Here is a 12,971-nt window from a genome sequence, read left to right on the forward strand (position 1 = left end):
AAATGATGACAACAATGTAACTAGAAAGAACAACAAACACAAAATAATCAAAATTGAACATTGCAAAACTGTAAAGAACAATCATGGCCCCATAGAAGAGATATAAGAAGATGTATCCTCCCCTCCCCCTCTCCTATGCATCGGTGGGGGTCCACAAGGGTGGAATACTGAATATATTGTCAGATGTTTTTCAATGTATTGTTCAGTTTTGCTTGAGGGGAAGGGTTCTCTTCTTCCTCTTTCTTTTTCTTTAAAAGATGTTCTTTGTTATATGGGATAGTTCTCTGGGCGGAGAAAGGTGAAGGAGACAAGTGAAAATTTAGGAATTGTAAAAATAAAGGGTAAAAATTAATTTAAAAAAGAAAAAAATGAATGTTATGAAATTATTACGTTCCTATAAAAAAGAAGCACAAGAAGGAAAGGAAGGAAGCAAGGGAAGATCTAAGCTATATAAAAAGAGATAGCAACAAAAATCTGTCTTTTAAGAACAGTAACAACAAAAGCGAATGCTGCAAATTTATAAGGACCAAGCTCCTCCCTTCCTCTCTAGTCCCTGCCCCCTCCATCTTTTTTTTTTTGCAGAGGTAGAGGACCTTACATATAACATCAGGTTTTCTCAATGTTCATTAACTTGGTTGAATTGTTTCTCCTCATTTTATTCTCTCCATCATAAGGGATGACTCCCTGGAAGTGGGAGAGGGGAAGGATATAGTGGGAAATATAGTTGATATAAAAACAAAAGTTGTCAATTTAAAAAAAAATTAAAGGGTGAAAAAGAACATGTGTTTTGCTCCTACTGGCCCTTACTATCTGCCTCCCAGGGAATAGCATTTTATCCTTTAAATCACTATATAAATATGAGTTATTGCTACGATTAATGTTACAATCACTATTACTATTATCAGCATCTATCCCATAGAGAGACAGGGATGGGACTTTAGGGACCTTCTCAGGAGCCAGGAAAGATTATCAGGGAAATCTTGTGGAAAAAGGGATAGATTATAGCAGATATCCTAAGGAGGGATGGATACAGTTAGGGGACAGTTGTGAAATCCAGCATGGCACAGTGGTGATACAATGGAGGAACAGGGAAGGGGTAAGAAAGGGGGCTCCTTTCCATGTTTGGCTCCTTACACTCCTTCCTCCCTGGGGAAAGAATCCTTTCAGACTATGGGTCAGCGGACCACAGGCCACGAGGAGCCAAAGAAAGAGGAGGGCATGTTAGCCACCTCCATGCTGGTATCTTCCCTCAGCTCCCCTCCTCCTCCAGTCTGTCTTCTCTCCCTGAGCCCAGGCTCAATGATCTGAGAACTCCCCTTTTCATTCCTCCCCACCCCTCCTGTTCCTCTTCCTCGCTTTCTCTTTACCCCAGCTCTCTGTTCCTTCCTCCTTGAAGACTTTATAATTAGATCTGATTCTTCCCCAGGACTCAGTTCTGGCCTTTCCTGAGCCCTGAATTTCACCATGGACCTGTTGCAGCTGCTGCTGCTACTGCCCCTGCTCTGGAAGGGTAAGTAGGGACAGAGCCAGGGTTGAAGGTGGTTGGGGGGGAGAAAGAAGAATTTGGGGAGGAAATGGCCCTGGAAAGGCTAGGGAGCAAGATGGGAGAACATGAGAAATCCCATCCCCTCCCCTCCTGCCTCCTTCCACAGGAACCATTTCTCAAAATACAGAGTATGGGATTCGTGTCCAGGAGACAGTGACTGTGCAGGAGGGCCTGTGTGTCTCCATACCCTGCTCCTTCTATTACCCCCAAAGAAATAAGAATAATAAGGCAGTTTATGGATACTGGTACTATACAGGCTTTTGGAAAAGCAGTCTTGCAGCCACCAATGACCCCCAAGAAAGTGTTCATACCTGGGCCCGAGGCCGGTTCCACCTCATTGGAGATCCCCAGATGAACAGCTGCTCCCTGCTTATTACTGCAGCCCAGAAAAATGATTATGGGAGTTACACGTTCTGGGTGAAGAATGAGAAGATGAATCATGGTTACAAGGACAAGGTGGTATCTATCCACGTAAACGGTGAGGACTCTGTTCCAGAAAAGTATTTGAGTGCTAATGGGTATTCCAGAGTGAGGACTAATGTGAGATTCAGGGAAGGACATGCTGATGGAATAGTCTTTAGACTCTTGACCAGGACACACTACAGTCCCTTCTGTGAAGAACATCACCCCAAACAAAGATGAGCACCTCAGGTCTGGGCACTGAGGGACAGAGCCGGAGGGGGGAGGGGTCTTTGTGGGGGCCATCAAAGGGACAAACACACACATGAGGTGAGAGGGGTGATCCTGAGGCTGTCAGAAGGATGGAGACACTGCAGGGTCCTCTGCTTGGGATGAGAGGCTCAGTTCCTGGGGAAGGTGAGGGATGGGTGGGCATGGAGAAGTAAGGGGCAGGACATAGAAAGGGTCACCAGGGGAGGAAAGACCTACTGGAGACCTAAAAGGAACAATCCCAAGACTATTGACTTAATGTATACTCCTGCAACCTGACTCACTTTCTCTCTTCTGCCCCAGATCTGACCCAGAAGCCAGTGGTGCACATTCCAGAGATCTTGAAGTCAGGGCACCAGGTGAATTTGACCTGCAGAGTTCCTGGGGCCTGCAGTGAAGGGCCATCCATCACTTTCCTCTGGACTGGGACTGCCCTGTCACCTTACAGATTTGCCTCCCAAGATCCCCACTCCTCCCAGCTCCTCTTCACCCCCCAGCCTCAGCACCATGGCACTAGCCTCACCTGTCGGGTGACATTCAAAAATCCCAGCATGACCACAGAGACCACAGTCCAGCTCAGGGTTCCCTGTGAGTTCTGGGTAGGAAAAGGATGCTTGAGAGTCCCCAAGAGGAGAAGGGTGGGAGGAGATAGTCCACTGGGTGCCTGGATCCTGAGAGGGCAAGGCTAAGTGGCATCCTATATGTGTGTAGGGAGGAGTAATACTTGGGCTTCCCATTGCCAGTTCTGGTTTGTGAGACTGAAGGTGGGTCCTGGTACCCCAGCTCACAGATATCTCTTTATCGCAGACCCTCCTGGGAATATGAAGATTATTTCCTCAGCAAATGGGACAGGTATGTTTGCAGAAGGCAATTGGAGTTGGGGTTTTTTTGGGTGGGGGGTGGAAGGACAGGTTGGGAAGGGGAAAGGCTTAAGAGTCAGTCTGGACCTGAGAAGGAAGAAGGGTCAGGCCTCTCTCCCCTTTTTCTCTCAAGATCCAGTATTCCCAGGAAACACCTCATCTTTGGTGGTCTTAGAGGGTGAATCCCTAACTCTGGTCTGTTACACGCATAGCAAGCCCCCAGCCACAATGAGCTGGGCCCATGGAAACCAAATCTTGAATTCTACCCAGGCCCCAGGCCCTGGGGTCCTGCGCCTGGCACTGTTGGAACTGAGGAACAAGGACAGTGGAGAATACACCTGCCAAGCCAGGAACTCACTGGGGCATCAGAACTACTCAGTGAGACTCTGTGTGCAGAGTGAGTCAGAGGGAACTGAGAGGTACAGCTGTGTAGCCCCAGAATCCCCAACCCAACACAAGCACAGCTGGATGGAGGGTACTAAGGACTATCACACACACACACACACACACACACACACACACACAGAGGATCCTCTGTAAAGAAACATAATCCCAGGCAGGAGTGAGCACCTCAGGGCTAGCGCTAGGGGTGTTCATGAAGGCATCAGGAAGACAGACCAAGTGAGTTGGGAGGAATGGTCCTGAGCCTGTCAGCTGAATGGACACATGTGGAGACCACTGATAGAGGAAATGGAAACTCACATTGGGGTAACAGGCTCAGGCCTTGAGGAAGGTGACAGATGGCCAAAGATGGGAGGTCCAGAGTCAGGGTGCTAGAGTAGGCATCTTGGGAAATAATCTCCTGGGGACATAGGAGGGAAAATCCAAGGGCTGTCACCTGCATGCACAAGCTGCTTCCTGGGTCACTGTCTCTCTCCTCTCTCAGCTCTAATGCAGAAGCCAGAGGTGCACATTCCAGAGATTCTGGAGTCAGGGCACCCAGTCACCTTGACCTGTTTGGTCCCTGGGGCCTGCAGAGAGGGGAATCATTTTACCTACCTCTGGACTGGGACCGCCCTTTCTTCTCAGGGTTCTGCCCTGCTGAATACCTCCAAACTCCTCTTCACCCCCCAGTCCCAGGATCATGGCACTAACATTACCTGCCAAGTGACATTCCCAAAGGCCAGAGTGAGCACAGAGAGGACTGTCCAGCTACAGGTCACCTGTAAGTGATGGGAAGGGGGAAGAAGGATGCCTAGGTTCACCCATGGAAAAGAGGGCTGGAGGGGAAGGTCCAGAACCTAAGACATCAGGTACCTGGTAAGGTACATGAGAAGGCAGGAAGAGGTGGGCCCTACAGAGGGGATGAAGTTGGGGGATGAGAGGCCCTGGTTTCTAAGGCATAAGGTTGTAATCTCAACCTATCCCTGAGGACTAAGTATGTGACCCCAGCCCAGACACAACTGTTCCATTTCAGACCCTCCTCAGAATATGACCATCAGTGTTTCCTGGGCAAACAAAACAGGTAGGTTTTCAGAAAGCTCTGAACCTCCTTCGACCTCTAAGGGCAGTCCGGAACCAAGCTACAATAAGAGTTGGAGCCTTCATCCCCATCCCTGGCTCTCCTTTTTCTCTCCAGGACCAGAATTATTAGGAAACACATCATCCCTGCAGGTCCTGGAGGGTGAGTCCCTGACTCTGGTCTGTGCCACAGAGAGCAACCCTCCAGCCACCCTCATCTGGACCTACAGGAACCAAGTCCTGCAATCTTCTGAGGCCTCAGATCCTGGGGTCCTGTACCTAGAACTGTCTAAACTGGGGCCCAAGGACAGAGGCGAATACACCTGCCAAGCTCAGCACCCACTGGGACCTCAACAGCACTCAGTGAGACTCTGTGTCCAGAGTGAGTCAGAGGGAAGTGGGAGGTACAGCTGAGTAAGCCCCCAGCTTCCCCATCTGCAACAGGTGCCTGCAGCAGTGACCGCTGAAGACTCTAGCCTGACACCTGGGTCCTGATGGCAGAGCTGAGGCCTGAGGGGCATGTCCCTTCTAGCTCCCAATCTCTGTCTTCCTCAGCCTGCTCTTGCTGCCCTATCTCTGAGGAGAATGGTTCTTGGCCTCTGATCTTCACCCTGCTTCGAGGAGCAGTCATGGGAGCCAGCTTTCTTCTTACCTATGGCCTCACCTGGCTTTATTACACCTGGCAAGTCAGAGTCTGCCCCCTCCCTGATAGGCCTCGGGGATTCTGGGCCCCAAAAACCTTAGCCTGTAGCTTCCTCTGGTCAAGACTGGCACAGTGTCAGGAGCCCGCCTGAGCTTAGTCTCTGACAGGGATTTGTGTTTTCTCCACAGCCGAGTGAAGCAGCCCCTGGACACCATGGATAAGAGTGAGCTGATGGACATTTATTCAGTTCCTGTGCACTATGGGACCCAGGATATGTCACAGACACAGGACTGCTGGATAAAATCGCAGTAGCTAGCATCTCATTGATTTTAAATTCTTGCTCTCTTATCTCACGAGGGACCACATTAGTGCTCAGAAATATTTCTAGTCACCTTTTATTGACTCCGAAGTTTACTCCCCAAAGGCACAGTTCCAAACTTTCTCCTCTATTCTCAAGTCCCTGACCCCACCTTGTCGACAGCCCTCAGAAGATGCTCAGGTCTCCTACTTCCCTGAGAAGACCTACTTACTCTTCTCTCCACACCTGAACAACCTCCCTTTCCTCACCTCCTCTTGCTCTCTAGTCTCTGAAGACTGAGTCAATCCTCCTGGACCCTCATCTTAATCTTGAAACCATAGCCTCCTACATTCCCCATGTCATCCCTAGAAATTGGGGAGGCGACCAATACCAAGCCCTTCCTGATCAGAAATCCACTGTACAACTTCCCTGAAATGTGACCATGCATTTTCTGCTAGGAGACCTCAAATAATGGTGTGTGCTTGACCCCCTGAAGAAGCTTATTTCACCTTAATATAGCTTAGGAAGCTCTTCATTGCCAATATGGCTTACATCTCTACCCCCTCCCCTGCTTCTTCTGGCCTCTGGGCCAATCAGAACAAGTCTCATTCACATGATCATCCTTCAAAACACTAGGAGAAAACTATGTCTCCCCCATTTCCCCAAGCTTTCCCCTCTCCAGGCTAAACATGACCATTTCCAATCACCCTCAAATGGCTTGTTCTCTAGCCCTGCTCTCATCATCCTGCTACCTTTTACATGAAGAAATACCATTAGTGACTCCATTTTGCCTTTATCCATCATTTTGTGAAGCGGTTTCAGTTGCTTGTCACTTGATTTTGAAGATGTCACAAGATTACTCCCCCTCCCAAAGGTTACCTGACTTAAAGAATGTCACAAAATTAACCCTCTCCCTCTCACCTCAGTGTGTCCCAACCCCCTCCACCAATAGGAAACCAGGTATCTCAATCCCTATAATCCTGTTTTTCACTCCCTCCAAATTGTATATTAACTGTGTAGAAACCAATGGTCAGTGTCCTTGGTTACTGAGAGCCTTGGTCCCAATTTGCTTCTACAACCATATGCATTGCTAAATAAATCGTTGTCTGGATGCAATTACTCGGTCTCTTTATTCCACCGCAACATACTCCTCCCCTTTTTCTCTTCTATTTATCACTATCCTTCCTAAAATGGGAGCCCCCAAACTGGACACAGTACTCCAGATAGGTCTTGCCCAGAGTAGAGGAGAGTGAGCCTATCCCCTCTTTGATACCTGATCTCTGGGCTTTATTATAACAGGGAGAATGGAGCTGGGCATACTCACTGGCCTTTTGATGAGGTTAGGGCCCTTGCACTTTCAGATAATGGAGCAATCTCTTTCTGAGACTGTATCCTCCAACTGGAGACCATGTCAAAGATGACTACCTACTGAGTCAGAAAGAGCCATTTATTGTAGGCTGAAAGGATTGAGGAGAAATGGTTTCTCTGGCTTCTGCCTGGCTTGAAACACCTGGATTTGAAACACTTGGATTTCCAGAAAATTTGTTGATTCATTGATTCATTGAAGGTGGAGGCCAGATATCTCTCATCTCCCTCAAGACATTCCTTAGGCATTCCAAACATATGACAGTGAGAACATGTGCTTACCTAGGGCAACCTGAGAATGGACCTCAAGTTCTTGGCTGTCTTTGTGTTTCTTTCTCTAAACATGGGTTGACCAATCAGTGATCCTGAGAGGTGGACTTTTCCAGCCTTCACAGCTTCTCTGTGAGGTCACAGGTTTCTGGGCTCCTGAGCCCAGAAGGGGCTCAAGTACTTTCTACAATTAACTGAATCGCTTCTCAGAGAAGTTGCCCCACTGCCAACAAAACTCCAAGGCAGAGGAGGAGGAAAAGGAGAAGGACAACACTACTCAAGATGACTAAGAAAGCTTGAGCCATACCGTGCCTGACTTGGAGAGCACCACTTGTGAATTGTGCAGATCAAGCATTTCAGAGGTGAAAGCTGAGTATCTGTTCAGTGGTCCTGCAAAGTGCCTTTACTTTTCAGAGAGGCTATAATGATGGTAATGGATTATTACTTAAGAATTTCTTCATGCAAGTTCAATATAGTATGTCACAGATTCTCCCAGCTAAAGGACATCACTCCCAGTAGTTCTGCATAGCTCCCACCAGGTGATGCTAGACACAACCTTTCCCTTTACACTCCTGCAGTTTTGCTGGTCTCGAGGGAAGCATGGGCATCATTTTGGATTGAAGAAAGCTCTACTGAGTCAGATGCTTTTTTGTGTAGCCAGTAAGCAGTCCCTATTCTGCCTCCTGGGATTGTGAATTCTCTGCTCCTCTCTATCAATTATATGACTATAAAGATGTGGTCCACTGCAGGAAATTGGCTGAAAAAAAGTTTACCTGTTTCATTTTATAAAGAATGATCTCAAGGCTTATAGGGAACAACAAACTTTCTGGATTTCTGATCTGAGAGGACCCTGAACCTGGGCTCTGACCCCTGTTCTGTGCCATAGGGTGAAGGAAGTGGATAACCTATACCCTCCTACCTCTCACTTCCTCTCCCAATATGACTAGCCTTATAGATGTATCATTTTTCAAGGAACATTTATGAGACCTTGAGTTTGAGGTCAAAGCAATGAAAATATATTCACAATTTACCCCCTTCACTTGACTGTGGCATGCAAAAGCTTTGTTCAGGTTTGTAATATACTGGAAGAGAGTGTAACAAGATGAACAATGATGAATTTTGAATGGCACCCAGTAGAACACTATGGCACATGGGTACTTAATAATCCTTGATGAAAGTTGATTCTGGGCATCCTGAAATTCAGTGAAAATCTCTCTGATGTCTTCTGTTTGCCCAAGGAAATCATTGACTGATAGGTTATCAATCTTTAGTGCATTCAGAAGTACAGATACATATAGGACACACAAAAAAGTTCCCTTGAAACGCGGGTAGATTATTCTTATCTAAATTTTAAATTGGCATGTGAATCAGCAGATGCAAATATCCTCTTACTTCCCCTTTTAGTATAATGGCTATTCATAGTTGGGGTAAGGGTTTGGGTTTTTTTTCCCGATTTGGCAGCTTCCCTTTTTTCACATCTTGAAAAACAATCTATCCATGCTTTCAAAAGTGAATTCTCTCTGGTGTCCATTGTTTCCAGGTGGACTTGGCCCAGTTCAGCTGCTCTCTCTGATTTCATATTCTTATGTGCCATTTTTGCTTTTTCACCAATCTAAGTGCAAATATGGCAGTTCCATAGTTATGGATAATGAGCACAGATTACTAGGAGCATGTTGGCAGTGCAATTCCATTTTTTGCCTATTTATTGTCCTTTCAGGGTTCTTTTTTCTCTTCAAATTTTCTTTTCTATTATTGTGAAATTGGCATGATCATTTCCATCTCCAGAAAAAGAACAAAAAAGGAGAACTGTGTATGAAACTGAGCTCTGTTCTATATAGCTTAGATTTTTAAGTACATAATAAATTTAGCACAGTAGTTCCAAAACCGTCCTATGCATTTTGACTCTTGTTTATTTTTAAAAGTTTTATTGATGTTATTTTTTGTGTTAATATTACTATTGTCCCCTTCCCCCAAAAAATATAAATAAAAATCCTCCTTTGTAATAAATAATATAATCAAGAAAAACAAACCCACATATTCTGCACCACTAGTTCATTGTTCCTCTTTCAAGAGATAGGAAATATGATTCATCATTGGTCTTCCGCAGTTGTGGATTGATCAGCATTCTGAATTCTCACAGAGTTGTTTTTCTTTATAATGTTTTTGTTACAGTATGTACAGCCTTTTCTCTTGGTTCTGCTCATTCCACTCCATATCAATTCATAAAAATTTTCCAAGGTTTTACTGAATCTATTATATTTACAGGAATGTGCTGGTAAATGTTTAACAACCAGCTCTTCTAAAATACACGGCATACTTTTAGGTTTAACCTGCATTATTACCATTTTCTTCATCACTTCTTTAACTTTAGACAATCAACAAAATAATTAATCCAGCTCTGATTTGTAGTATTTGCTGATTTCCAAGATGTAACTGTTCACAAAGAAAATTTGGCAATTGGCTCTTGTGAACCTGTACGCACTGGCTCCAGCACATCCTTGAATATCTGTAATTTCTTATGGCATAATAATATTACAGCACATTCATATGCCACAATTTTCTCAGCCATCCCCCAATTGATTGATACTCTTCCTTAGTTTCCAATTTTGTACCACTAAGAAGTACTAGCATAAATATTTTTATGCACATGGGTCCTTTTTCTGTTTTTGTTTTTTGGTCTCTCCAGAGAACATACCTAATAGTGACATTGCTGGATCAAAGAATACACACAGTTTAGTGATTCTTTGAATATTGTTCCAAATTGCTTTCCAGAATGGCTAGACCAATTCTCTGCTCTACCACCAGTGCATTAATGTGCCTTTCTTCCCATTTCCCTTCCAACAATTATTATTTTCCCTTTTTTGGATACCATTTATAATATGATGAGTCTGAGGTAGGGTCTCAGAGTTGCTTTATTTGCCTTTTCTCTCATTATTACTTATTTGAAGCATTTTCCCTAAGGTCACTGACAATTTGCATTTCTTCTTTGAAGAATTGGAGGTTTTGCACATTTATCTTCTGGAGAATGGCTCTTGCTCATATATATTTTAAGAATTTCTTACTTACAGAATAGCAGGTCCTTATTGGTGAAATTTGCTACAAAGAGTTTTTCCCAGTTAATTGTTTACCCTCTCATTTTAATTACTTGACTTTGTTTATGTAAAATTTTTCTTTTATGTAATCAAAATAGTATGTTTTATCTCCTGTGATTGTCCCTATCCCTGATTTTATCAATTCTTCCCCTATTCATAGTGGTAAAAGGTATCTTCTTCCTTGCACTCCTCTATGATATGATCTTTTAAGCCTAGGTCATATATCTATTTGGAAGTTATTGTGGTTTATAGTATAACATGTTGGTCTAAACCTGGAGTTCATGGACCATACATCCCCAAGGGCTCCATGGATAGACTTCAGGAGGGCTATGAACTTGAAAGTGAAAATATTTATTTTCTCTGTTCTCTATCTGAAACTTAGCATTTCCTTCAATTATGAATGTAGGTAGTACATAACAATAGCATTGTAGTATCCATGACTCTGTCACCAAGAGAAATCATAGCTATTTTCAAATCACATTACAGTTGTTGCAGATATATTGAAATGTCCATTATATTGATCATTACTTCAAAAAATACTGTAGTTATCAGATTTGCCTCTAGCCAGCAAGTGATCACACTCTTCCTGTCTACAGACTATGGTGCTCAGTCATTCAGTCCTATCCAATTCTCCATTACCCTACGGACCATGGCACACCAGGCCTTTCTATCCTCCACTGTCTTTCAAAGAATGTTCAAGTTCGTGTTCATTGTTTCCATGACACTATGCATCCATCTCATCCTCTGCCATCCCCTTCTCCTTTTGCCTTCAATCTTTCCCAACATCAGAGTCTTTTCCAGTGAGTCCTATCTTCTCACTAGGTAGCCAAAGTATTTAAGCTCCAGCTTCAGTATTTGACCTTCTGGTGAGTAGCCTGAATTAATTTTTTAAAATATTGACTGATATGATCTTCTTGCTGTTCAAGGGATACTCAAAAGTCCTCTGCAGCACCACAATTCAAAAGCATCAGTTCTGCAGTGCTCAGCTTTCCTTATAGTCCAACTCTCACAGCCATACATTGCCACTGGAAAAGCCATAGCTTTGACTCTACGGACTTTTGTTGGCAAAGTGATGTCTCTGTTTTTTAGTCTGCTGTCCAGATTTGCCATAGCTTTTCTTCCAGGAAGTGTCTTTTAATTTCATGGCTGCAGTCACCCTCTGCAGTGATCTTTGAACCCAAGAATATAAAATCTGACACTGCTTTCATTTCCCCTCCCTCTGTTTGCCAGAAAGTCATGGAACCAGCTGCCAAGATCTTAGGGTTTTTTTTATGTTAAGCTTCAAGCCAGCTTTTGTACTCTCCTCTTCACCCTTACCAAAAGGCTTCTAATTCTTCTTCACTTTCTGCAATCAGTGATATCATCCGTATATCTGAGTTTGTTGCTATTTCTCCCAGCAACCTTAATTTCAGCTTTTGATTCATCCAGCCTGGCATTTCACATGAAGTACTCTGCATATAAGTTAAATAAGTAAGGAGACAATATACAGCCTTGTCATATTTCTTTTCCAATCTTAAACCAATCAGTTGTTACATGTTCAGTTCTAACTGTTGCTTCTTGGCCCACATATGTGTGTGTGTGTGTGTGTGTGTGTGTGTGTGTGTGTGTGTGTCTCTTTAGGAGAGAAGTAAGATGTTGTGATACTCTTATCTCTTTAAGGACTTGCCACATTTTGTTGTGATCCACATAGTCAAAAAAGTATAGTCAATGAAGCTGAAGTAGATGTTTTTTTCTGGGACTCTCTTACTTTTTCCACAATCTAGCCAATGTTACAATTTGGTCTCTAGTTCCTCTGCCTCTTCAAAAGTCAGCCTGTTCTGGTAATTCTCAGTTCACCTATTGCTGAAACCTAGTTTGCAGAATCTTATGCATAACCTTGCTGGCATATGAAATGAGCGCAACTACTCAGTAATTTGAACATTCCTTGGCATTGCCCCTTCTTTAGGACTGGGATTAAACTAATCTTTTCTAATCCAGTGGCTACTGCTTGTTTTCCAAATTTGTTAGCATATTGAGTGCAGCACTTATGTAGCATCATCTTTTAGGGTTTTAAATAGCTTAGTTGGCATTCCATCACCTCCACCAGCCTTATTGTTAGTGATGCTTCCTAAGATCCATTTGACTTCATTGTATAGGATATCTGGACCTAGATCAGTGCCACATTATAGTAGTTATCAGTGATATTAAGATCTTTCTTGTATAGTTCTTTTGTGTATTCTTGCTATCTCTTCTTAATCTCTTCTGATTCTGTTAAATCCCTACCATCTTTGTCTTTTATCACCACAAGTTTTGCATGAAACTTTTCCTTGTTATCTCTAATTTTCTTGAAGAGATCTCTTGTCTTGTCTTTCCCATTCTGTTATTTTCTTCTATTTCTTTGCATGACACATTTAAGAAAATGTTCTTATCTTACCTTGCTATTCTCTGGAATTCTGCATTCAGTTGGGTATATATTTCCCTTTTTCCTTTCACTTTCCTTCTTTCCTCAGCTATTTATAAAGCCTCACCAGATACCATTTTGCTTTCTTGCTTTTCTTTTTCTTTGGAATGTTTTGTGTTGCTGCCTCCTACACGATATTGTGAACCTCTCTTCAAGCACTCTGTCTATCAGATCTAATTCCTTACATCTATTCATCACCTCTACTTCATATTCATAAGGATTGTTACTTAGGTCATACCTATATGGTCTGATGGTTTTTCCTACTTTCTACAATTTAAGTCTAAATTTTACAACGAGAAGCTCATGATCTGAGCCACAATCTATAAT

The 12,971-nt window shown here is 43.5% G+C and overlaps 1 protein-coding gene across 3 annotated transcripts; it reads left to right on the forward strand.

The window, feature by feature from the left end:
• Nucleotides 1–1,421: 1,421 nt before the first annotated feature.
• Nucleotides 1,422–6,593, forward strand: LOC118839551 (sialic acid-binding Ig-like lectin 14). 3 transcript variants are annotated; one of them, XM_036747025.1, is made up of 10 exons: nt 1,422–1,510; nt 1,653–2,024; nt 2,519–2,803; nt 3,023–3,067; nt 3,209–3,472; nt 3,962–4,240; nt 4,493–4,540; nt 4,655–4,918; nt 5,092–5,218; nt 5,368–6,593. In XM_036747025.1, exons 1-10 carry the CDS (start codon nt 1,465–1,467, stop codon nt 5,489–5,491), a joined length of 1,854 nt encoding a protein of 617 aa, XP_036602920.1. In that variant the 5' UTR covers nt 1,422–1,464; the 3' UTR covers nt 5,492–6,593. The 3 variants fall into 3 exon arrangements, with proteins under 3 accessions (XP_036602920.1, XP_036602922.1, XP_036602921.1); XM_036747027.1 differs by lacking the exon at nt 3,209–3,472; XM_036747026.1 differs by lacking the exon at nt 5,092–5,218 and having other exon boundaries at nt 5,368–5,457.
• The last annotated feature ends 6,378 nt before the right edge of the window (nt 6,594–12,971 follow it).

The sequence above is a fragment of the Trichosurus vulpecula genome, chromosome 2 (assembly GCF_011100635.1).
Source record: "Trichosurus vulpecula isolate mTriVul1 chromosome 2, mTriVul1.pri, whole genome shotgun sequence".
In the NCBI taxonomy this organism is placed as follows: Eukaryota; Metazoa; Chordata; class Mammalia; order Diprotodontia; family Phalangeridae; genus Trichosurus; species Trichosurus vulpecula.

Coding starts and splice junctions, on each gene's coding strand:
- LOC118839551 (XM_036747025.1), top strand. CDS start 1,465: ATGGACCTGTTGCAGCTGCTGCTGCTACTGCCCCTGCTCTGGAAGG. Junction 1,511..1,652: donor ACTGCCCCTGCTCTGGAAGG/GTAAGTAGGGAC, acceptor CTCCTTCCACAG/GAACCATTTCTCAAAATACA. Junction 5,219..5,367: donor ACCTGGCTTTATTACACCTG/GCAAGTCAGAGT, acceptor TTTTCTCCACAG/CCGAGTGAAGCAGCCCCTGG.